The 26,485-nt window shown below is 42.6% G+C and overlaps 1 protein-coding gene across 4 annotated transcripts in view; it reads left to right on the forward strand.

The window, feature by feature from the left end:
* Positions 1 to 26,485, forward strand: part of RASSF3 (Ras association domain family member 3) — a 244,190-nt gene that overhangs the window by 77,674 nt on the left and 140,031 nt on the right. The window contains exon 1 of one of the 4 annotated variants that reach the window (XM_077469754.1): positions 16,797 to 16,902. The exons of the other annotated variants lie outside the window; for them this stretch is intronic. Coding sequence (XP_077325880.1) covers positions 16,836 to 16,902 — 67 coding nt within the window. The 5' untranslated portion in view covers positions 16,797 to 16,835. Of the gene's footprint in view, positions 1 to 16,796; positions 16,903 to 26,485 lie in introns of those variants that run through there. 4 annotated transcript variants of the gene reach the window in all.

A 26,485-nucleotide genomic window follows, 5' to 3' on the forward strand; every position in this document is an offset into this window, starting at 1 on the left:
CAAAGCACCACTTTGCCAGCGGTTCTGCAGCAGTGCCCATTCAGTTCAATGGGCAGGAACGGTGAAGGACCAGTGTATACACCGCTCCTTCACCGCTCCAAAGATGCTGCTTGCAGGACTTTTTTTTAGCATCCTGCCAGCGCACCGCTCCAGTGTGAAAGCACTTATGCTATATAGGCGCTATTTTTAGTGCTGTAGCGCCTGTAAAGAGCCTCAGTGTGAAAGGGGTCTAAAAGAAGTACCCAGTACTTGGCATCTAGTGCACATGGCTAGAGCTCTCCAATCCGCTGCAAGCATGAGCTTTGCTTGATTACAGAGCTATGCGTTTGACTCAGCAGGGGGCATGACTTCCATAAGTCTGGATTTTGTGGAGCGGATTGGATGTCAATGGACATGTCACTGCTGACATCCATTGCTCCATAGAGCTGTATGGAGCGACCATTCAGATCCGCCTGAAAAAACTGACAGGCGGATCTGAGCGGTCCGCACACGTGAAAGGCGCCTAAAGGCTCAGGCCTATTTTTCAGACTTGGTGTTTACAAGCTAAAATCATTACAATTACTTAGAACCCCCAAATGTTATATATATATATACACATTTATTTATTTTCAGACACCCTAGAGATTCCAGTACTTTATGTCACACCGTACTTGCAAAGTGGTCTTACAAGTGCAATTTTTTGGAAAAAATACATTTCTTGAATTAAAAAAATAAGGCAGCAGTAAAATTATCCCAGTTTTCTTTTATATTGAGAAAGATAATGTTACGCCGCGTAAATTGATATCCAACATGTCACACTTCAAAATTGCTCTCGCTCATGGAATAGTGACAAACTTTGACCTTTAAAAAATCTCCATAGGCGACCTTTAAATATTTCTACAGGTTCCAGTTTTGAGTTACAGAGGAGGTCCAGTGCGAGAATTATTGCTCTCGCTCTAACGATCGCGGCGATACCTCACGTGTGGTTTGAGCTCGGCAGGACAGGGCACTTGAATTTTTTTTTTCTTATTTATCTTACTTTTTTGTTTTTTCTTTTTACCTTGTGCTTTTTTAAAAAAAATTGGGTCACTTTTAAACTTTTATTCCTATTACAAGGAATGTAAACATCCCTTGTAATAGAAAAAAGCAAGACAGGACCTCTTAAATGTGAGATCTGGGGTCACAAAGACCTCAGATCTAATATTTACACTAAAATGCAATTTAAAAAAATAAAGTCTTTTTTTTTTTTCTTGCAAGAATTTACCCGTTAAGACCATTGGGCAGAAGTGACGTTTGACGTTGCTTCCACCATCCAATGGTGTGAAGCCGTATGGGGGCCGTCTTCCTCTCACTCAGCCTGTGAGGGGAGAGGACCCGATTGTCTCCGCCACCATCAACGGCTCCGATAAGCGATAGAGACCACCGGAACGTGGTGGGAGGGGCCCTCTCCCACCCAAATAATAGCAATCTTGCTGTGAATCTGCCGCTGAGACCACTTTTATCTGAAAGCAGACCGCCCGCTGTTGAAGAGGATACCGGTGTTATGGCAGCTAGCTCCCCTTCAAACCCCTTCAAACAGCCGGCGTACAACTGCGGCAGGCGGTCCTTATGTAGTCTTAATAACCACATCCCACACAGTATTTATCAGATCCTGATAGCCGGAGGTGGGGTCTCCGTTCTTACTTAGTGCCTATTAGTGAATATACTGACTAGGTCTGAAGATGTAACTATGTAAAGAACAACATAAAAAAAAAAGTATCTGCAAAAGTAAAAAGTGTTTTTCCCCAGTGAAACATCATAAGGCTTAATGTACACGGGACGTTTTACAACCTCTCCTGAACTATTTTACGTGACCGCTAGAAACTGGCATTTAAATTTACATTACATTACGTCCATTTAGCCACGTTTACATATGCCACGTTTAGCCGCATTTGCGTCTAGAAGCGTTTGTAAAAAAAAAAAAATTTTTTTGTTAAAATTAAAAACGTATGTGAACGAAATGCTTCTAAACTCAACTGCCTATAAACAACTATAAATGACCCTGTGTACATGTACTGATAAGATAACATAGAGGAGAATTTAGAGGCAGCTGAAAAATATAAACGCCCAACTGCTACTAAACGTCTGTTTACCAGCAGCAGTGTACATGAAGCCTAATGCCGCGTACACACAATCAGAATTCTCGTCAGAAAAGCCTTGGATGGATTTTCCGATGGAATTCCGCTCAAGCTAGTGTTGACTACACACGGTCACAACAAATTCCGACAGTCAAGAACGCGGTGACGTACAACACTACAAGCTGAGAAAATTACGTTCAATGCTTCCGAGCATGTGTAGAATTTTTCCGAGCATGTGTAGGAATTTGTGTGTCGGACTTGCTACAGATGATCGGAATTTCCGATTGAAACTTTTTCTGTCGGAAAAATTGAGAACATGCCTCTTATTTTTTTGCTGGCCGAAATTCCACCAGCAAAAGTCCGATACACACGGTCGCATTTTCCGATGAAAAAGCTCTCATCGGTCTTTTGCTGGCTGAATTTCCGATCGTGTGTACACGGCATTAGGAATATTTCCCGGAGAATTTGGCTACTGTGAATCCAGACACGTAAATGCTGTTCAATCATTTGGCCAGCGGAGGGCACCAATCTACTATTATTTTCAGTTGTGCTCGACTCAGTGCGAGAAGAGTTGCGGAAGGTCATTGGATTGAACTGTGTACATATTTGCAGAGTTAAGTCATTACAAATGATGTAATATATTAAAGAAAAACAGGTTGCCCTAAACAAACAAGGAAGATATCTTACATTAAAATAATGACCTCAGGTGTGTTTTGCCTGAATCCAAACGTAATAAAGGATTTGCATGTAAAGATCTACACTGACTCTGACTACATGTTGATCTTTGATATATTACTTAAAGCGGATTTTCACCCTAAAGTGGAACTTTCGCTCATCGGAACCCCCCCCCCTCCGGTGCCACAGTTGGCACCTTTCAGGGGGGAGGGGGTGCATTTACCTGTCTAAAACAGGTATTTGCACCCACTTCCAGGCATAGACTCCTACGGGAATCTATCCCTCTTCCTGTCCCAGCGCGCTGTCTGCTGGGACACACACGGGTCCCAGAGACAGTGCGGACCATTCCCATTGCGCTGCGCGACTCGTGCATGCGCAGTAGGGAACCCGGAAGTGAAGCCGCAATGCTTCACTTCCTGATTCCCTCACTGAGAATGGCGGCGGCAGCAGCCGAGAGCCAAGCGATCGATCAGCCTCAGCTGCTGACATTGCTGGACCTCAGGAAAGGTAAGTGTCCATTTATTAAAAGTCAGCAGCTGTAGTATTTATAGCTGCTGGCTTTTAATAAAAAAAAATTCAGGTGGACTCCCTCTTTAACTACTTGCCACCCGCGCTATAGCTGAAATAAGGCTACAGCACGGGCCTTAATTGGTGGGGGGGCGTCCATGGACGTCCCCCCGAGCATGCGCTGTCTGCGAGTCCCTGTGGGTGGCACACTCTGTGATCACCAAGTCTATGAGACCCAGCCACTTAATCAGACGAAGAGTCCAAACCCAGAAGCAAGACTGGGAGAAGGTGACAGTGCCTGTGACTGCTCAGGGCACTGACATTTCATGGATCGTTTGACAGGCAAGTTTGCTATAATGTGCTGATCTGAAGTATATATTGATACTTTATAGCAAAAGCTCCTGGGGGCTACTTGAAAAACGTATTTTTTTTACTTTTTGCTATAATATATATCCCCAAAAAATTTAGAAAAAAATCACAATAAGCATATATTGATTGGTTTGCGCAAAAGGTATAGTGTCTACAAAATAGGGGATATATTTATGGCATTTTTATTAATTTCTTTATACTAGTAATGATGGTGATCAGTGATTTTTAGCTGGACTGCGACATTGTGGCGGACAGATCGGACACTTTTGACACTTATTTTGGGACCAGTGACATTATTGCAGTGATCAGAGCCTAAAATAGCCACTGATTACTGTATAAATAGCACTGACGGGGAAGGGGTTGACACTAGGGGGCGATCAGGGGGTTAAGTGTTCCCTAGGGAGGTGTTTCTTACTGCAGAGAGAGTGTACTGACTGAAGGAGGAGAGAGATCACTGTTCCTGATCACTAGGAACAGACGATCTCTCTCACCTCCCCTGACAAAATGGGGATCTGTTTGTTTACATTGACAGATCCCTGTTCTGGTCCCTGTGGAGCGATCGCGGGCGGACATCGCGGCGGCTGGCCATGTGCATCGGCTCCCGCGATGCGCTCGTGCCTACTATAGCTCTTCAAGGGACCGACGTACAGTTTTGGCAATTCACACAGCCGAGCCAATCTACCGCAGTATAACCGATTGCTGCCCGCAGGTCATCATATGACGGCCAGGCGACGCGGCTCTCAGCATACCTGAGTACCTGTCACCAGGCCATCAGATTACCCAAGTACCTGTCACCAGGTCATCAGAGTACCCGAGTACCTGTCACCAGCCCATCAGAGTACCCCGAGTACCTGTCACCAGCCCATCAGAGTACCCCGAGTACCTGTCACCAGCCCATCAGAGTACCCGAGTACCTATCTGCAGCCCATGCCTCACAGAATATACGTTGGGGTGTTTGCTTTCCAAAATGGGGTCATTTTGTGGGTAATTCCACTGGACTGGTGCTCAAGGACCTTCAAAAGTGTGATGGGTAGGAGTGAAATGAGATGTGTAATTTATGCTCCTAGAACGCCTGAAGGTACTACTTCAATGTTGGTTCTCTGTATGTAGCCAGGCTGTGTAAAGTCTCACACCTGTGGTATCGCCATACTCGGAAAGAGTAGCAGAATGTGTTTTGGGATGTCATTTTTGCTATATACATGCTTTGTGTAGGAAATATCTTATAAATTGACAACTTTGTGTAATAGAAAAAAAAATTTTAATTTTTTTTTTTTTTACGTTTTCCAAAAACTTCTGGAAAAAAATGAACCGTTCAAAAGACTCATTATGACTCATAGATTATACGTTTGGGTGTTTGCTTTCCAAAATATTGTAATTTTGTGGGCAATTCTATTGTCCTGGTGCTCCAGGGCCTTCAAAATTGTAATAGGTGGTTGTGAAATGAGATGTCATTTATTCTCCTAGATCGTCTGAAAGTGCTACCTCAATGTTGGGCCTTTGTATGTGGCCAGGCTGTGTAAAAGTCTCACACACTGTGTGTGAGAAATAACCTGATAATTTGACAATGTTGTAAAAAAAAAAAAAAAATCTTAATTTTGCAAAGAATTGTAGGAAAAAATGACAACTTAAAAAAACTCACCATGCTACTTACGTAATACCTTGGAATGTCTACTTTCTAAAAAGGGGTCATTTGGGGGGTATTTGTATTTGTCTGACTTGTTAGTGTCTCAGGAAATAAGATACACCTGATGTACTGAAAGCCTGATCAGACGTGATCAATTTTCAGTGATTGGCACCATAGTTTGTAGACTCTATAACTTTCACACAGACCAAATAATATACACTGATTTGGGTTATTTGTACCAAAGATTTGTAGCAATATACATTTTGGCCAACATTTATTACTAATGAGCAAAATTGTATGACACAAACAAAGAAAAAAACATTTTTTTCACAAAATTTACAGTCTTTTTTTATTTATAGCACAAAAAATAAAAAATAAACCCACTAGTGATTTAATACCACCAAAAGAAAGCTCTATTTGTGTGAAAAAAGGATGCAAGTTTCATATGGGTACAGTGTTGCATGACTGAGTAATTGTCATTCAAACTGTGAGAGCGACGAAAGCTGAAAATTGGTCAGGGCAGGAAGGGGGTGTAAGTGCACTGTATTGAGGTGGTTAAAGAGGAACTGCAGTCTGCTCAGATAATTTGTAATAAAAACAGATTTGCCATTCTGAAGCTTCCGTCCAATCACTGCATATTATTTTATATATAATGTGATTCTATACTTACCAAAGATGCTGCAGAAATCTCCCTCTAGTAAGTCTGTTGAAATCAGTAAGTTGAAATCAATGGGGCAGCACAGCTATACCGCTGGCAAAGCGCCACTTCAGCGGCGATTTGCAGGCGGTTTTAACTGTTTTTTCGCCGCTAAAAATAGCGGCGCTTTACTGCCGACGCCCGCACTGCACCAGTGTGAAAGGGGCCTTACACAGAGACACAGAGGCACATCTGCAGCCCTGCAGCTTTCATTGGTCCTCTTACGACTCCCTCCCCCTCCCTTCCTGGCAAACTCTCACCAAAGTGAGAGACTGAGCTGTACATGATGTCATAAGCCTAGACCAGTGATGGCGAACCTTGGCACCCCAGATGTTTTGGAACTACATTTACCATAATGCTCATCTACACTGCAGAGTGCATGAGCATCATGGGAAATGTAGTTCCAAAACATCTGGGGTGCCAAGGTTCGCCACCACTGGCCTAGACTAATGACCAGACAAGAAACAGGAAGTGGGCTGTATAAGGTATTTACTGGCAGAAAGAAAAAAATTTTTCCTATCAAATGTTAAAACAACAAGGGCAGAAGATTTAATAGATGGAAAGTTGAAAAAAATGACTGAAGGTCCTCATTAAGCTAAAAAAAAAAAAAACACTAAAGGTTTAATAATAGTTTTAATCTAGAAAGCCTTTTGTTTGGTGAAAGAGCAGGAAAGCCAGGGAATTTTTAGTGTTGCATGTATAGGATAGGCAGGCAAATATGCATACAGGCTCCAGTGGCTCTGACATGGCAAAGTCCTACCACATGAGATACTGTTTAACCCAGGGGTCATCAACCCCCGGTCCCCGGCCCACTACCGGGCCGTGGTCCTTCTGCAGGTGGGCCGCGGGTGCGGGCGGCCGCAAGACACATGCTGGGCTACCGGCATGAGAGAGCTGGGTGGATGGAAGAAGCGAGCGGGCGGGCAAGTAGAGATTATATAATCTCTCTCTGCCCCCTCTGCATCATCGCTCTTCCGCCCTCAAAGCCTGTCTGTCGGAGGTGCAGCGGGGAGCAGAGAGATGACATCATCTCATACTGCCTGCCCCGCATCGCCGCTCTCCCCTGGCTCCTCGGTGTGTGAAAACAGGGTTCCTTGTTCAGCGGCGCAGATTGCCTGCCCCCCCAGACAGCTAATCAGGGATGGCAGAAGGGTGGAGCCAGAGACTGAGAGCTGAAGGAGTCCCGGACCCTCCCTCTGCCTGATGAGACCAGTTGCAGCATGAGGAGAGAGACACCCTGCAACATCCAGAGGGGCGATCCCACAGAGATGTGACGTCATGAGCTGTGTGTGGGAGTACAGGTGAGGTGTGCTGGGACTTGTAGTTCACCCCCTCAGCTGTCTGCCTGACATACCACAAGGGGCGCTCCACTTACTCCGCATCTGGTGACAGGCAACGTGGCAGGTGGCAATCCACATCTTGTGGCAGGCAGTGTGGCAGGTGATGTGGCAAGTGACATTCCGCTTCTGGTGACAGGCAGCGTGGCAAGTGACTATGCACATCTAGCAGCAGGCGACAGTGGTAATTGACACACTCAGGGCTCCCACTGATTCTACAGTATGGCGAGTTGAACTATTTAATTTATTACTGCAATGTAATAATAGAAATAATGTGCTTCGATCACCCCGACACCATATCAAGCACGGTGTCCTGATGATTGAATCACTAACACCAGCCATTGCCTGTGAAAAATCGTGACCCCCAACATCCCCCCCCCCAACCCCCCCGGTCCTTGGCACAATTTTCATCCACACAGCTGGTACCAAAAAGGTTGGGGACCACTGGTTTAACCTTTTGAGCCAAGTATTAGTAGGTGTGATTGATACCCCGTGCCAAAAAAACTAGTTGTTAGAAAAATGTATATAAATAAAGCTGCTATCCCCCAAACTGGTGAAATACCCTAGTGCAATGTGAAAAATAAATAAATATAAATATAACGGGAGGCGCTAAGACCCCTTTCACACCAGGGCGTTTTGCAGGTGCTATAGCGTTAGAAATAGCACCTGCAATCCGCCCTAAAAAAGCTGCACCATTGTTTGTAGTGTGAAAGCCCAAGGGCTTTCACACTATAGCGGTGCGCTGGCAGTACGTCAGGGAAAAGTCCTGCCAGCAGCTTCTTTGGAGCGGTGAAGGAGCGGTGTGTTTACCGCTCCTCCACCACTGCTCCCCATTGAAATCAATGGGGCAGCGCTGTAATACTGCCGGCAAAACGCCGCTATTGCGGCATATTGCCAGCGGTTTTGACCCTTTCTCGGCCGCTAGCAGGGGGTAAAAGTGCCCCGCTACCGGCCGAAATGCTCCACAAATCCGGCGCAAATCTGGCGTAAAACGACGCTAAAAATAGCAGCATTTTACCGCCCACACTATGGGCGGTGTGGTGTGAAAGGGGTCTAAAAGATTAATTACTAGTTGCTGACCAGTAAATTAATTCCTACTGAATCGACTGCGATTCGAACCATGTATGGCTGGCCTTAGTGTCACTATTGATGTCAGTGTAGCCCCCCCAGCCAGCATCAGTTAGTGTCAGATTGCTCACCAAACTATCACAGTCCCGTCACTGATCACCGCCATTAGTAGTATAAAAAAAATAAATAAATAAATAAATAAGAAATCCGGTATATATAATATAACATAGTTGTAGACCCTATAACCGTCATGCAAACCAAATGATATACACTTATTGGGATTTTTTTTTTTTTAACCAAAGGCATGTAGCAGACTACATTTTGGCCTAAATTCATGAAGAGATGTGTTTTTTTTTTTTTCAATTTTCTTTTCGATATGTTTTATATCAGAAAGTAAAGTTTTTTTCTTTTGGTTATATATATATATATATATATATATATATATATATATATATATATATATATATATATATATATATATATATATATATATATATATATATATATATATATAAAACCAAAAAAAAAACATTTTGAAGAAAAAAAATTATATATACATATATATTTTTTTCTTCAAAATTTTCGTTTTTTTTTGTTTTGTTTTTATATATATATAGTGATCAAATACCACCAAAAGAAAGTGGCATACAGTGTTGCATGACCGTGCAATTGTCTGTTAGCTCTTGTACACACGATCGGAGATTCCGACGGAATGTATCCGATTGGAGCGTTTTGTCGGATATTCCGACTGTGTGTGGTATGCATCAGACTGTTTCCGTCGGAATATCCGTCGGACCAAATTTTCCAACTTGCCGGAAATATTTTCCGACAAAATGCTCCGATCGGACATACTCCGATCATGTGTAGAGAATTCCGATCGGACAAAGTGCCACGCATGCTCAGATCAAATTCCTACATCAAAGCTATTGGCTACTAGCCTGAACGTAGTCCCATCGTAACAAAATAACATCATCACGTTCTGAACGATTGGATTTTCCGACAACTTCGTCCGACCGTGTGTATACAACAGTTTCGGACAAAATCCGATGGATTTGGTTGTCGGAATCTCCGACCGTGTGTACAAGGGCTAAAAGTGGTTGTAAACCCTTACAACCAACTTTGACCTACAGGTAAGCCTAGATTAAGGCTCACCTGTAGGTCCAAGAAATATCTCCTAAACCCATACTGTTTAGGAGATATTTGCCGAAAGACAGGCACCGCACTGAGCGCGCCGCTGTCAACGACGTTATGCCGCGAGTGGCGGCTCCTGTGCGCATGCGCGGGAGTGACGTCATCGCGGCTTCGCCGAATGACAGCGACGGAGCAGCGAGACCCACCAAGAAGATGTATACTCCGGACTACAGGGGACGGCGGTGACTTCGCTGGCTCCTGTGGTCAGGCAAGTGACACACAATGGACTACTATGCGATGCATAGTAGTCCATTATGCTTTACCTTTGCAGGAAATCAAAGAGGAAGTAAACCCATCAGGGTTTACTTCCTCTTTAAGTAGCACAGTGCCGAATGGCAAAAATTGGCCTGGTCATGAAAGGGGCAAAACATTGTTGAGGTCAAGTGGGTATTTACTGTTTACTACAGTGTAATAAACGCTGCATATTTTATGTTTAGAAAACTGTGTATTTCAAACCCATGATGAATTTTTTGGTATTCTTTCAAAGTATAAAACGATATTGATTGGGATTGTGATACTTGTCCGCAGCTGAAGAATTGCCATTGGTTGAACTGTCATCAAAGTATTACAGTGTCCAATGGCATGAGGATAAAATACTTCATCCCTGTTAATAGAAAAAAACTTGTAATGAGCTGCTGGCTTCCTCTGCAGACATCACATCTAGAAATAAAGTGGCATCAGCTAATTATTAATTTATGCAATGCTGTGTTCTGGTCTTCCTGAAGTTAATCATGTCAATAGAGAAACTGGCAAATCTAGTTACAGTCAATATTCTACGTCACTAGATCCTGGCAACCGGATAACTAATACTGCATTAGGAGACTCCTAGACACACACTATCTTCTTAGTTCAATCGTACATGGAAGATATAAATAGACTTTCCCAGTGTGATACCCGGAATTTCTTACAATCTATGGGCTCACTCAATAATGGAAAAGGGAAAATGAATTAACTCATAATAACCAATCATAAGCCAGGTTTGGCTGACTTTATAGTAAAGTCTAAACTGCTGTTCTGAGTATCTGCACTTTGCATATCCTTTGCATATCACAATTGTTCTTTCCCCTGCCTTACTGACGAAGCCCAATGGTGTTTTAGTATCTCACAAAATACTGTATATAATACACAGTATCTCACAAAAGTGAGTACACCCCTCACATTTTTGTAAATATTTTATTTTATCTTTGTGACAACACTGAAGGAATGACACTTTGCTACAATGTAAAGTAGAGAGTGTACAGCTTGTAGAACAGTGTAAATGTGTTGTCCCCTCAAAATAACTCAACACACAGCCATTAATGTCTAAACCACTGAATGTAAACCATGAATGCCAACACGTACTGTGACATACTGAAGCAGAGCATGATCCCCTTCCTTTGGAGACTGGGCCGCAGAGCAGTATTCCAACATAACGACCCCAAACACACCTCCAAGACGACCACTGCCATGCTAAAGAAGCTGAGGGTAAAGATGATGAACTGGCCAAACATGTCTCCAGACCTAAACCCTATTGAGCATCTGTGGGGCATCCTGAAATAGATGGTGGAGGAGTACAAGGTCTCTAACATCCACCAGCTCAGTGATGTCAACATGGAGGAGTGGAAGAGTACTCCAGTGGCAACCTGTGAAGCTCTGGTGAACTCCATGCCCAAGAGGGTTAAGGCAGTGCTGGAAAATAATGGTGGCGACACAAAATATTGACACTTTGGGCCCAATTTGGACATTTTCACTTAGGGGTGTCCTCACTTTTGTTGCTAGTGGTTTAGATATTAATGGTTGTGTGTTGCGTTATTTTGAGGGGACAGGAAATTTACACTGTTATACAAGCTGTACACTCACTACTTTACATTGTAGCAAAGTGTAATTTCCTCAGTGTTGTCACATGAAAAGATATAATAAAATATTTACTAAAATGTGAGGGGTGTACTCACTTTTGTGAGATACTGTATATATAAACCTCTTAAACTGTTGTAAAGTAATTTTTAAAAATTAAAATAATAAACAGATTTATACTTGCCTGCTCTGTGTAATCTCGGACTCCTCTTCTTTGTTAGGAGCTCTTGTTATTTAGGGCAAACGTGTGGGCTCGCTCCTGAGCCGTGCTGTGTGTGTGTGTGCGTGTGTGTGTGTGTGTGTCCATAGACACACACAGTGCGGGTCAGCAGCAACCCTCACTCCCTCCTCACAGGATTTGAAGACCCTGGCACCTGCTTCTATCAGTAAAGCCTGTGAGATCAGGAAGAAGAAACAGGAGACATGCAGCCAGGCACAGCGATGGATCAATACAGGACCAAGGTAAGTGTTAAGGAGTTGGGGAACAGACAGTATGTGGTTTTTGCACCTTTAATGCAGAGAAAGCAATAAAGTATATGTAAACTTTTATCTTGAGATTGACACCTTGCGAGCCCCGTCACCTGGGGGTCCGTTCATTTTAAAAATCCGGCAGACCTCCGCCAAAAATCCACCAGACCTAGTCCGCCAGAAAAGTCTGTTCGTGTGTGGGCAAGTCCGCTCGTTCGGAAAGTCCGGCGGACCTCCGCTGGAAAGTCCAGACATGTGTATGGGGCATAAGACTAACCTATGTAGCCCTGTAAAGCCAAAAAAAAAAAAAATCGCAATACCTTTTCTGAAACCACACCTGAAATGACCTGTAATAATATGCATCATTTTCTTAAACAAAGAAACCAATTCTATACTTTTTTTTTTTTTTTTAATATGGTACAGGAGCAAATAACATATTGTTGGGACACAAAGCTGGTTGATATGATAATATTGTGTTTTTCTATTGCCGTGCAGTGTGTGACAAGTACGTCTGAACATTCTTCACTTTGAAGCCTTGGCCTGTTCATTTGAGTTAGCACTTGTATAGGGAAGATGATTTAGGCTTAGGGCACACGATTTTTTGTCCAGACGGATCTCTGAAAATGTCTATTCATTGTGACAGCACTTCAGACGAATCGAGTGTCTATACGTGACCTTTAGTAGACTCCTGTTCTTCTTGTCCTGTGTAGGATCACTGACCTGGAATAAAAGATGTTGAAAGGCAAGTCAACTAATCCAGCCAGACCCTTTCTTTTGGGTATTGAGGACAGAACAGGGTACACTACACACAGCTCACTCTTTTTTACAAGCAACTGTTCCAAATTAGTGTAAAAAAAAATTGTCTTGGTCCTATGCCAAATACTTGACCGTTTCAACACAGCAAGCAGAATTTCAATAAACATCTATCATAAATTCCGTTCTGTAGGGTATGTAGTCTAATTTGCAAAACCATATTTTGTAGAAAGCATTCAGAGGTATTGAAGGGTCCTGGTAATTTAGCCTGGTATTTACTGTATTAACAAATAATTTATGCCACCATGCTAAATTTTGGAACTTACATTATATGATTTCTTTAGGAGCCCTAGCTACTGATATCATTTATGTAGCACAAATGTAGGCGTGAGAATTAGATAGATTTAGTGTTGGCTCACTTAATTGTATGGATGGAGCTGTGTTTTGATAGGTACATTTACTCTCCCTGTACTCCATCTGGCTGTAATTGTTATTAGGTGAATTTAGTTTGCTCACTGTAATCAGTGCAGCTGCATTCTGCAAGTTAGGTGTGCAGAGTATGCTCAGCTGCTGGCAGCCTGATAGCTCCCTCTGTCTCCAGAGAGCGTGAGAAGCTTCTGGATCATAGGTGTGGAGTTATGCAGATTGTAGTATGAATATTGATACACCCCCTGTATATAGTCTGTGAGTACACCGGGCTCTGGGTCTTTTTCTGGAGAGGATTAGTCCAGTCTGGAGGGCACTCTGTCAGCTGAAGATCAGGTCTGGTACCACTGGAGGGTGTCGCTTGGAAGTTGGAAGGTGCCAACTAGCTGTCCTTGGGCCTTGTGAGTACACATACAAAAAAGAAATCCCCTTAATGGGACTTTAATAGACCACCAATACCACCAAAATTGCTAGTAAAATGTATATTTTTATTCGTTACACAATAAAAAGAGACACCCAGACACAAAGTGTCTCCAATAAAAATATACACTCAAAGGAATATACAAAAAACATCTATACAAAAAAACACTGATACTCTCATTGATGTCCCAAACCTGTCGGGTTTGGGGAGTGTTTGTTAGGGGAGTGTACAGAGCTCAGTAAGTAGGACAGTGTACAAAGGTCAGTAGTAAGTAGGACAGTGTACAGAGCTCAGTAGTAAGTAGGGGAGTGCACAGAGCTCAGTAGTAAGTAGAGCAGTGTACAGAGCTCAGTAGTAAGTAGGGCAGTGAATAAGGGGTCAATAGTAAGTAGGACATTGAACAGGGGTCATTAGTTAGTAGGGCAGTGATCAGGGGTCTGTAGTAAGCAGGGCAGTGATCAGGGGTCCGTAGTAAGTAGGGCAGCGAATAAAGAAGAGTAGTAAGTGGGAAACTGTACAGGGGTAATTAGTATGTAGGGCAGTTTAGGGGTTAGTAGTTTGTGTGGCAGTGTAAGGGTATCAGTAGTATGTAGGGCCATGTACAGGGGTCCGTATTTGATAGGGCAATATATAGTGACCAGTAGTATGTAGGGTGGTATACAGGGGTCAGCATTTTGTAAGGCAATGTACAGTGGTCAGTATTTTGTAGGGCAATGCACAGCGATCAGCAGTTTCTACGTTTCTGTACAGGGTTCAGTTAAATATTGGGCAGTGTACAGGGGTCAGTGTAACGTTGGGCAGTGTACAGGGGTCAGTATAATGTTGGGCAGTGTACAGGGGTCAGTAGAACATTGGGCAGTGTACAAGGGTCAGTATAACGTTGGGCAGTGTACAGCGGTCATTAGAATGTTGGGCAGTGTACAGGGGTCAGTAGAATGTTGGACAGTGTACAGGGGTCAGTAGAATGTTGGACAGTGTACAGGGGTCAGTAGAATGTTGGGCAGTGTACAAGGGTCAGTAGAATGTTGGGCAGTGTACATGGGTCAGTAGAATGTTGGGCAGTGTACAGGGGTCAGTAGAATGTTGGGCATTGTACAGGGGTCAGTAGAATGTTGGGCATTGTACAGGGGTCAGTAGAATGTTGGGCAGTGCACAGGGGTCAGTAGAATGTTGGGCAGTGTACAGGGGTCAGTAGAATGTTGGGCAGTGTATAGGGGTACAGTATTATGTTTGGTAGTGCACAGGGGTCATTAGAATGTTGGGCAGTGTACAGGGGTCATTAGAATGTTGGGCAGTGTACAGGGGACAGTAGAATGTTGGGTAGAGTACAGGGGCCATGTAATTTTTAGGGCAGAGTACAGGGGTCAATTGTTTGTGGGGTAGTGTATAGGGGTCAGTAGTTTGTGGAGTAGTGTGCAGGGGTCAGTAGTTTGTGGAGTAGTGTGCAGGGGTCAGTAGTTTGTAGGGCAGTGTCTTGGAGTCTGCAGTTTGAAGGTCAGAGTGCAATGTTGTACGACACCCCCCCCCCCTTCCCATCTATAGAGCGGTGCACACAATGTGGATCTTCAGTATAGAATGGACTGTGGTCAGGTACCACCCTGGTTTCCACATGTAGAACATCTCATTGATTTATTTTTTAGGATATTGTTTATGCATACAGACAATATATGGAGTTTACCTGTGTAGAATAAAACTGACAAGTGAGTTTATAAAGCTGATAAGTGGGAAAAAAAAGGTTAAATAACATGATTTATGCCTGGAGTTCAGGTGGCTCGCTGCAGAGTTGGAATGCACATGTAAGACCACAGAAGCCTTTCATCTGCTGTCACCTACCAAGCTCTTTGGATCAAGTTACATTTTTTGACCGATTGTTGGGAGAAGATAACTTTTACTTCATTATTATGTCATCCGACTATTATTCTATCACGTGCGTTCTCAGATCTCTAGGTGTGCAGCACTGCATATTGTCATGTATATGTATCACTAACCCCCGAAGGAGCTGCTGGTTTGATTGGGCTTACCGTTACCTTCTTCACCTCGATTTGTGTCTAGGGGGTTCCTGTGGTAGATGGCCCAGTAACTTTAGAGACTGGCGACAGATCCGCTTAAAGGGATTTTTATTTGCAAAAAACGTAGTTAACGAACAGTCTCTTAAAATAGGATCAGATGGTTAGGAGGAAAGTTCAGGTACTCTTAGTGTCAAAGTCAATAATTAAATACTTGCTTACTTTGACTAAATCCAGTGAATAGCCATTCACAACTGGATGTTCACTCAAGTTGGATAGTCCTTCTCTCACAAGGCCTAGCAGCCAACAAGGTGCTTAACTCAGGAACAAGTCTCTGCCACAGACGTTGTTGTAGAACATGTAGAAATAAGTCTCTGCCACAGACGTTGTTGTAGAACATGCAGGTAACTAAAACTTGTAGAACACTCTTGTGATACCTGGATCTTTCAGCCAGTTTGGCGATACCCACGAGATAGGATTCACTTAGGTACTTCAGCCCCACCAGGCTCTTGCTAAAAAGCCAACCCGTAAATGGCCTTCTTCCGAAAAGTCCTCCCCTGGATAGCTACAAAGTTACTGGGCTTCTCCACGACCGGAGACAGCACCGAACTACCTCAGAATCCCTTCTTTAGTTTCCTTGCCTCGGGCCAGCCAGCCCCGAGACATAAAGTTGGGTGAATCCGCACCCCAGGCCATAGCCTTCCTGTGGGCTGGTCAGGACCATGGAATCAGAGCATACTTCTGGACCAGAACCGTGAACCACGTGACATCCGCATCTTAAGTACCCTCTCCCAGAAAGCACAGCAAGAGTGACACTCCCACTGGGCGGGCTCCAAGAGAAAGTAACCTTAAAGCACCCAACCAAACTGTGGTTCCATGCCTGCCATAACAGACAGTGCCCCCCTATGGCCAGGCTGAACATCCTATAGTCCAGTCAGACTGAGGCTGAGGTCCAAATTTGGAACAATTGTACCCATACCAAACTGCACTTCAGGTGTATCATTAACTTTCAAAACATATAGTGCATGCTCTTCAGGAGCCGGCGCTACATATAAAATATACACGTAACAAAACAATCTAATATTTCTTCCACCTATCAATGGTTTCTACTACGCCTGTTCTGTAGTTGAGTATTTGAATGGCAAATACTCCATGGCTTAGCCCAGGAACACACAGACTTCCTGCATTGTTTATTACCAGGTCAGACTACTATGTACCAGACTCCGTGGTGGAGATCTTCTCTCTCCAGCATCAGCAGCACTCAGTCTGTTCTCCCTGAGTCAGTGCAGTGAAATTACCAAGGCTTTCCTGATACATGAGCAGCACAGCTTCCCGGATTCACAGCCACATACACGTCGTCTGGGATGGGAACAGCAATTTATAAGCTCTCTAGCAAAATCAAAGTCCAGGTCAAGAAGACAAAAAGCCCAGGTAGGCGTTTTGATTGAACACTGTCGAGTCTAATACTGCTACGATTATTGGACTTCTGCTGCTGATAGGATGCTATTGACACGGGTCATTGTTCTTCTGTAAACACATCAAAATTATATTGTGAACAATACTTAAAATCTGATTTACATCTTTGTTGCTAAATTTTGCTGTATGCACCCTTGTTCTTAAGTGTTACTCATGCTTCTAGAGGTGCTGGTATGTTTTGTAATAGATAAGCTGACTGTCTTGAACAGCATGACATGACGTCTTTTATTACATTAGGTGATGAGTTTCACTATATGTATACGTAATTGCATAATTGCAAATGAACCATTGAAGTGGTAAAAAGTTAATATATAGGTGATTTGATGAAGGGATGAAATATGCATAATCATCATGACAATAACTCTGTTCCGCATGTATTGTCTTGTTTGTTGTGTTCTATAGAGTAATGCATACAATGAAGTAAATTATGCATGAGAAACCTAACTGCACTGTCTTCTAAATGCTTTGTATGATTTTATATGGTATAAATGTGGATTGATACAATCACATTCTTGGTGGTGAATAGGTGTCCTAGGTTGTAGGCCTTCTAAAGCTGGAAGAAAACAAAAGCCAACTTCTTACAAATCAAAATCATTATTGACATACTTTTTCTATATGAACTCTGCAGTCCTATTTGAAAAAGATCTGTGTATAGAGTTTTAGGCTGTATCTTTGACATGCTTTATACCAACATAGGGCACAGCTGACAGATATGTACTGTTAGTTAGGTTGAAAAAAAGACACAAGTCCATCTAGTTCAACCAATCAAAAATAAAAAAATCTTACAATCCCATATACACAATCCTTCACCCACAGTTGATCCAGAAGAAGGCGATAAACCCCAGCAAAAGATGATCCAATTTGCTCCAGCAGGGGAACAAATTTCTTCCTGGCCCCCCGAGAGGCAATCAGATTTTCCCTGGATCAACTTTACCTATACATGTTGGTATCCAGTTGTATTATGTAAAAATGTACATTATGTAGAAATATATGTGTGTATGTATGTGTGTGTGTATATATATATATATATATATATATATATATATGTATGTATGTATGTATGTATGTATGTATGTATGTATATGTAGTAGTTATGTGTAGTTAGTGTTGTTACCGAGGGTTAAAGTGGTTGTAAACCCTTACAAACCACTTTGACCTACAGGTAAGCCGATGCATAGTAGCCCATTATGCTTTAACTTTGCAGGGAGACAGAGGAAGTAAACCCATCAGGGTTTAATTCCTCTTTAATGCACATTAGAATATTTCACTTACATTTTGTAGAACAGAGTTGGCCAAGCAAGAACAGAGTCTGCGCAATTCAGCTGATTTTGGAGAAGTCATGTAGAACATTGTAGATCAGAGGTAGGTGAAATGCCCTCCAGCCATTGCAGAACTACAAGTCCCATCATGCCTCTGGGAGTAATTGTAACTGCCAGCTTTACAATGCCTCATGGGAAATATAGTTCCACAACAGCTGGAGGGCCCAGGTTGCCTACCCCTGGTGTAGATGGTGTCTCTATACGAAAAAAGTTTTTTGAGTGATTGAAAGTAAGGAAATCTATTTCAGTAGGTTGAGATTTTTTTCCAAGTTCGTTATGGCTCATCAGACACCATGTTATATTGCTTATGCTTGCCTCTGTGCACTGATCAGTGACAGTTTATGTTGGAGGGATCTTCAAAGACACTTCACATTTAGAAGCCCTGGACCTGTTTGATCAAGCTAATAGTACTTATCAGATCAGGGATTCTCAAACTTTCTAAACAAACTGCCAGTTCTCTGACCTTCAGACCTTAAGCCTTGTACACACTATAAAGCCTAGTACACACAGGCTGAATGGGCCGACATTGAGCTCGTGTGTACTGGAGTTGGCCCAACAGAGGCTGGCTGTTCGCCCACCTTCTGTCGAAGGGATATGACCAGAAAAGGTCTTCTGACCGGCTCCCGATCAGTGCTCTCAACCAATAGCTGAGAACACTGACAGGGTTGTCCTGGTGGGGGTCCATTCCCCTGTCATAACACAGTACAGGGGCTCCCCCCCCTTTTTTTTTTTTTTTCCCGATCAGCCCTGATGAGTTGAATGGAAAAAAAGCTACTTGTGCATACTGGGCTTAAATTTAGTTTTTCTTGTTCAATTCAGTGGGCTGAACAAAAAAGAACTGACAGACCGCTATATTAACACAATTGATGTTAGTACAGCAATCTCCTCTGCTGTGGGGACCGCCTCCCCGCCAGGATACACTGATCAACACTCACAGCTATTTGCTGCCAGCACTGATTGGATGCAAATCGGATTCCGTTTTTCCAGCATGCCCTTTGGGATAGGGAGCTGGACACATGGGCTGAAAGTTGGCCAGTTCCTTCCGAACACACCATTTGTGGGTGATATTCAGCCTGTGTGTACTTGGCCTTGGGAAGGGCCAGACTTTGGTCACTGAAAGTAGAAAATTTTCCAGGCTCAGTGATCAGTGGGAGTAAAAGAAAATGCCACAGGGTTGGTGAGCAGTTGGAGTAAAAATATGACCTAGTGCTGTGATTACTGGAAGGAGAAATAATGCTCTATTGTTGCTCTGTTAGGGCACTTTCAGACTCAGGTGCTTTACAGGCATTTTAGCGCTAAAAAAAAGCGCCTCTCCTGTCACTCCAATGTGAAAGCCTAAGAGCTTAAGAAAAAGTTAGAAAAAGTTCTGCAAGCAGCATCTTTGGGGTGGGAGCGGTGTATACACCGCTGCTAAACCGCCCTGCAAATTGAAATAAATGGCCAGCCCTGCTAAGCACCTGCAAAGGATTCGGCAGCGGCACTACATGGGCAGTGTTAACCCCTTTGGCCGCTAGTGGGGTTTAAAAACACCATGCTAACGGCTGAAAAGCACTGCTAAAAAGACGATAAAACCGCCAACACCCTCACTGCCCCAGTGTGAATGTAGCCTTATGCCCCGTACACACGATCGGACTTTCCAACAACAAAACCGTGAAATTTTATTCGAAGGTTGTTGGCTGCTTCTTGTCTTGTCACACAAATGTTGGCCAACAATTACGAACGTGGAAACCTGGTGACGTACAAGACGTACGACGAGCCGAGAAAAAGGAAGTTTAATAGCCAGTGCGGCTCCTTCTGCTTGATTCCGAGCATGCGCAAACTTTTGTGAGTCGTACACATGATCAGAAATTCCCACAACAACGTTTTGTTGGCGGAAAATTTGAGAATCTGCTATCAAATATTTGTTGGCGGAAAGTCCAACAACAAATGTTTGCTGGAGCATACACAGGGTCTGACTTTCAGCCAACAAGCTCACATCCAACATTCGTTGCCGAAAAATCTGATCGTATGTACAGGGCATTGGAGTAATCGCCCCCCCCCGTCGCTGGTGTCAGTGGGAGAAATAGTGCACCGTTCTTGGTGTGGTGGAATAGTGCTCCAAAAGTTGTTAAAAGCAAGAGAAGGGTTGCAGTTTGGGGAAGTTTTATAAAATAAAAAATTATATATTTTTTTCCCATTTACGTTGCACGCTTTGGTGAATTAGACTTTACCAGTTCCCCAGAAATGGGGGTTACAACGTAACGTGTAAATAGTAGCTTACCTATTGTGAATGGATCAAGTTCAATGTTCCTTCCTGTTGTTTAGCCAGCTAAAAGCCACCTATCTTGCCAGTAATTACAGCACTTACACCCATTGATTTGCTTGATTATCTTTGTGCTTAGCCTTTCCTGAACTCAATCAGTTAATAGCTGGTCATTGAAGCAAGAGGAAAATGTATTTGGAAAAGAGATTATAAGCTATGGTAGTATTTTAAATGTCATTTTGCCATAATGTCTAGGATAAGTGCATACACACACACTAAACATATAAATTGTATGTCAAGACTAAATAAAATATATATTTTTTACATGTCTGGAATACATGCACATACCCCCATGTTTTTTTTACTTTTTGGCATGACCACACAGCTCTGAATTCCTAAATGCATGGTATCAACCCTGCCTGCTTCATTTCTGAAGGATTAGGAAGAACACAGACCTCTCCTCCTCTCCACTTTATCTGCATAGACAGTACAGGAGATTATCCGCTCACATGATTTCTGGCAGAATAAACAGGTATTTTTTTGCACTTATTGAACCAATATAGCAAATCACTTTCAAGTGGGCCTCATTTGACCAAATAACAGAAGTTCATTGCTAGGGTTTGCAAACACTTTAAAACTTATTTAACCACTTAAAAACCTAGCCAATTCTGACATTTCTCCCAAACATGTTAAAACCTGCAATTATTTTTTCCTATAAAATTATAAATTATTATAATCCATAAACATTATATATTTTTTGAAAACAGAGACCCTTGCCTGGAGGATAAAATGGCGCTTGTTGCAACTTTTTTTTTTCAATTCTTTATTTAGATATGCACACGGTTATACAGAAACCTCAACAATGGTATACGTAACGTGGATCACGTCCACGAGCAAGACCAAATACACAGACACCATTTTAGATGGTATACACCATTTTATTAAAAGTGTAGGAAGAGCAGGAATGACCCAAAGGGCCTAACAGAAAGGAGAACAATAGGATAAGAAAAGAAAGGGGGGGGGGGAAGTTGATGCAACTTTTGTAAGCTGCACAATATTTGAGCAGCCATTTTTAAAATATAATTTCTCAGGAAAGAATACACTTTAATTACTTTTAATTAAACAAGCACAATATAATATCCAATTTTTGGTAAAAAATGATGTTATGTGCACAACTGTGGAATGGAGAAAAACTACGGTACATAAAGATCTCCATCGGCAAAACATTAAATGCCTTTACAGCTTACTAGTTTGGAGTTAAACGGGCAGTCTGGTGTTAGCCTTTGTACACACGGTCGGAGATTCCGACAACCAAATCCGTCGGATTTTGTCCGACCGATTTTGTCCGAAACTGTTGCATACACACGGTCGGACAAAGTTGTCGGAAAATCCGATGTGATTACGTTATTTCGTTACGACGGGACTATGTTCACGCTAGTAGCCAATAGCTTTGTTATAAGAATTTGATCTGAGCATGCGTGGCACTTTGTCCGATCGGAATTCTCTACACATGATCGGAGTATGTCCGATCGGAGCATTTTGTCGGATAATTTTACCAACAAGTTGGAAAACTTGGTCTGTCGGATACTCCGACGGAAACAGTCCGATGTAGACCACACACAGTCGGAATATCCGACAAAACGGTCCAATCGGACACATTCCATCGGAATCTCCGACCGTGTGTACAAGGGCTTAGAGTTATTGCTCTCACTCTGACGTTCACATGTGTGGTGCAAACACTGTTTACATATGCACATGGGACTTGCGTATATGTTTGCATTTGCACCTGAGCATTGGGGCTCATTGAAATGTTACAATACATTTTATTATTTATTTTATTTCAAATGTTTTTATACAGACTCTTTAAACAAACAAAAAAAAGATCAGCTTCTTGATATCAGAAGGAATGAACAGTATCCCTGTTGATAGCATGGGCGGTGATGGGTAAACTTTACCGGGTCTATTAAACCCCAGATCTCTCCACTGCCCTCAAAAGCATCTGATCAAACTAAGATTGGTTTGATCAGATGATTTACAAGCTGGTAACATTATTATTATAAACATCAAACTGAAAACGGAAGTGACAGCTATGATCCCAGTACAACCACTTCACCTTAAGGACATACAGATACCTTCTAGGGGCATGAAGTGGGGGTCCCCCTTACAGACATCGCTGTTGTTTTGATTCATGCTTCAAATGATCTATTAAAATGTGAGTGTTCATTTTGTAACTTATTTAAAAAAAAAAAATTTGTTAAACGGTATCATGCTATGCTAGTCTTCTATTTGCATGGTTTATGGTACCTGAGCTCCTTATTCCCGTCCGATGACTGAATACCTTATGATGGTCACTACCGATGAATAGATGGTTTGAGGTTCCTTGGGAGATGGAATATAGGACCTATTATCCGCATTCAGGTTCTTGGTAACCAACAGGCTTGTCCGACTTGAGAGGCGTAAGCCCCTTTAAGTCCACGTCATCCGGTAAGCCTCCTCTCTTTACTATGGTGGTGGTGTCATCTTTCCATTTCTCCAAACGTCACACCAGAGGCTGAAGTTTCACTTTCTAATTGTACTTCACATTTGGATATTGATTTGCATTATACACTTGGAAGAGTACGAAGAATGTTCACTTGATAGACTTTATTTGGAATATAATTGTGTTTCTTTTGTTCACATTATTTGTGGTTCATACAATTCACTTTGTTTATCTGTTGAGATTTTATAACTACAGGTATCTAAGATACACATGTGGATTTTTTTTTTTTTCATTGCAACCTAAGCGCCACACTTTTTTTTCTTTTAACCATTATGACAGACTTGCCTGAAAACTAAGCCCTCTAGCAGGTGCTTCCGTCTTCACCCTGAGTTCTCTGGCATCAGCTATCTGATTGGCGGAGCTGGTAAGGATGTCACTCTGGCGCATGTGCGCGGGGGGCGCTCTTTACAGCATGACTCTTCAGAGCGCATGCACCGGTGATGTCACTGTCTGCATCTAAAGTAAATATCTCCTAAACGGTGCATGTTTATGAAATATTTACAGTACCTACAGGCAAGCCTTCTTATAGGCTTACCTATAGGTAAAAATCATACATGGGAGTTTACTCTCACTTAAAGGGGTAGAAGGGTTAGAGGTGTAAAAGGTCTACCTGGATTGGCACATCAAAGGTTACACTTTGTATGCAAAAGAGTGTCAAGAAGAGCTGGATACCAACTGTGGACATTGCAGGGAGTTCTGGTGACCCATTCATGGAGTACATGCACTGCCCCAATGCACCTATATATTTTTTTTTTTTATATTGTATATTTAACTGACCAAAGGGATACAATTGCGTTTTTTTTTTTGTCAGGGTTTACATAGAGTTTAAAAACCAACTCAAGTACGAATTTTCATCACCCGACTTGGAAAGCTTTGCAATAATATATAATACATTATGGTCAACATTGGAATAAAAAAAATGGCAAACTATTTTTGTTTTAGCATTTACATCCAGCTACTGGATTATGAGCCTACTGCTGGAAAATAATCTTGGTATTACTGTTAAGGTAATATTGGCTGTATTTTAATTGACGTTGTAAGCAAAGAAATAGTTCTGTGGAAATCGTTGGAATCATGGGAAAACGCCATAGAAACTATTCAAGTTCATGAAAATAGAGGTCCGTTGCGTGAGAAAAGTCTGAGCTCTCTCGGTAAAACTGTGAACAAATATTTACAACCTGCCTCTATGATACAGCAAACAGGATAGCTATGGAAACCCATGCAGCTCTGGTGCTAGGAGATGAGGCTAGACACTTTCTTTTTAGGTTCATAATTAATATGGAACTTACATGTGGAAGAATAGTCCGTGCTGTGATGTCTGCACTAGAAAAAAATGACTTACCAACATGGAAATTTAACACGCTGTTTTCAATTTCTATTTAAATATATTTTTTTGGTAACAGTATAGTAGCTCAACTCAGGGGATGCTGGGCTCCTATTGCCATGGTTGGAGGGCTACAAGCTTGGTAGGATCTCACCATACTGATGCCAGTTAATATGCCCATCAATACTAGGTGCTTCAGTAGGACACTTCCCATATAATGGTCCCTTTTTTTTGTTTGTTTTGTTTCAAAAATGTTTAATTCAAGGATAAGGACAAGACAGAACCAGACCAGCAAAGAACAAAGGTGTCCAGTACATAGCCGTTAATAGTAAAAAAAACATTCCTAATGCCCTGTACACAAGGTCGGGCTTTCTGACGGAAAATGTGTGATCGGATTGTGTTGTCAGAAATTCAGATCGTGTATCGGACTTTTCCATTGGAATTTCCGACACACAAAGTTTGAGATCTGGATCTAAAATTTTCCGACAACAAAATCTGATCGTTTAAATTCCGATCGTGCGTAGACAATTCCGACACACAAAGTGCCACGCATGCTCAGGATAAATTACGACACGAAAGCTATTGGCTACTGGCCTCTTTATAGTTCCGTTGTAGGTGTTGTACGTCCCCTCGTTCTAAACGATCAGATTTTCCGAAAACTTTGTGCGGCCATATGTATGAAAGACAAGTTTGGGTTAAAATCCGTAAAAAAGTCGCAAAAAATTTGATGGATTTTGTGGTTGGAATGTCCGACGGTGTGTACAGGGCAAGAGACTCACTCAGTACAGCTCATGTTCCAAAAGTGTCACATCATGAATAAGAAAATGTTCCCAATAGTCATGGGAAAATAAAGGGAAACTCAAGTTGTTTCATCGGTTAGCAATGAGATGATAGAATATCTGGAGCCATTGTTTCATAAAGGTGGACAACAACTATGGAAAAGAACAAAAACAAAAAGGGGGGTGAGGGGAAGAGAGAATAGGGAATGGAAAGTGATGTGGCCAATGAAAGGAGGAGGCCAGCCGCCTAGAGGTACAAGGTCTGCTTCTCACTGACAACCCTGACAACCCCGGACAGTGATCTAAAAGTGGGGGGGGTGGCCAAGAGAAATAAGGGTATCTCCTAGGATAAACAGGGTGTAAGTGCTTACCTTGGTTGGAGTCCATAGTGCAGAGATGTATGCTCACCCTTGCAAATCCACACAGTCCACGGTAACAAGGTAAGAAGCTACCTGGGCTGTGAATCTGTGCACAGGGGCTTAACAGGAATTTGCCAAAGGATAGTCACAGCAAAGCCGTAGTCAGGGATTCCAGAAGTCAGGATAAATAGAGCCAGGGTCTGAAGCTGGGTTCAGTCTTGGAGCAATGCAACTAGAAAACAGGAACACTTGGCAAAACAGACAGAAAGAGACAATGAACTGACAAACCCCTCAGAGTGAGGCAGTGTTTTATACCCAGCTGTTTGGATAAACTGCCTCAGCTGAACCAGGAGTGACAGATACAATCAGAGTATCAGCTTCAGTACTTTATGTAGAACTAGGCGTAGCTGGAAAGCGGGCTGAAAGGAACTGAGGTGTGGCTCAGAGGCAAAGTAACAGGAGCACTAAACAGGCAGTCATGGGTTCAATACCTCCTTGAGCCACTTGGGGGGAATACCACGCCTGGCCTTCTGCTTGGCACAGTAGGAACCATGACACAGGGATTAGCAAAGCATGGCTAAATCCCCCTAGCTCTCACACTTGGGGAGAGGGGAGTCAAGGAGCCACACTTCAGCATCATGGCAGATCATTCTTTAAAATATAGTATCTAAGAATGTTCAGGCTGGGTTCGTCCCTGTTCACTGTTTCAGGTCCAATTTCAGCTCAGATTTTTTGCTGAATTCGGACCTGAAACAGACCAGAAGACGTACAGGACCCCTGTGCAATTCATACCGGCGCCGCTCTGGAGATGTGAGAGCCGATCACAATCTCCTGACATATGAACTGGAAAGCTGCATCCAATTCGCAATAGTGGGTTCCAGCCTGAAGGAGCACCTCTGGTAGGTTGTCATCAGATGCTCTTAGGTATCAGACATTTTTTTAAATGAAGCCAGCAGACCCTAATACTTGTGAATTT

Source organism: Lithobates pipiens, unplaced genomic scaffold, assembly GCF_037356315.1.
Source record: "Lithobates pipiens isolate NorthernLeopardFrog02 unplaced genomic scaffold, aLitPip1_a1.2 Scaffold_8, whole genome shotgun sequence".
Taxonomy (NCBI): Eukaryota; Metazoa; Chordata; class Amphibia; order Anura; family Ranidae; genus Lithobates; species Lithobates pipiens.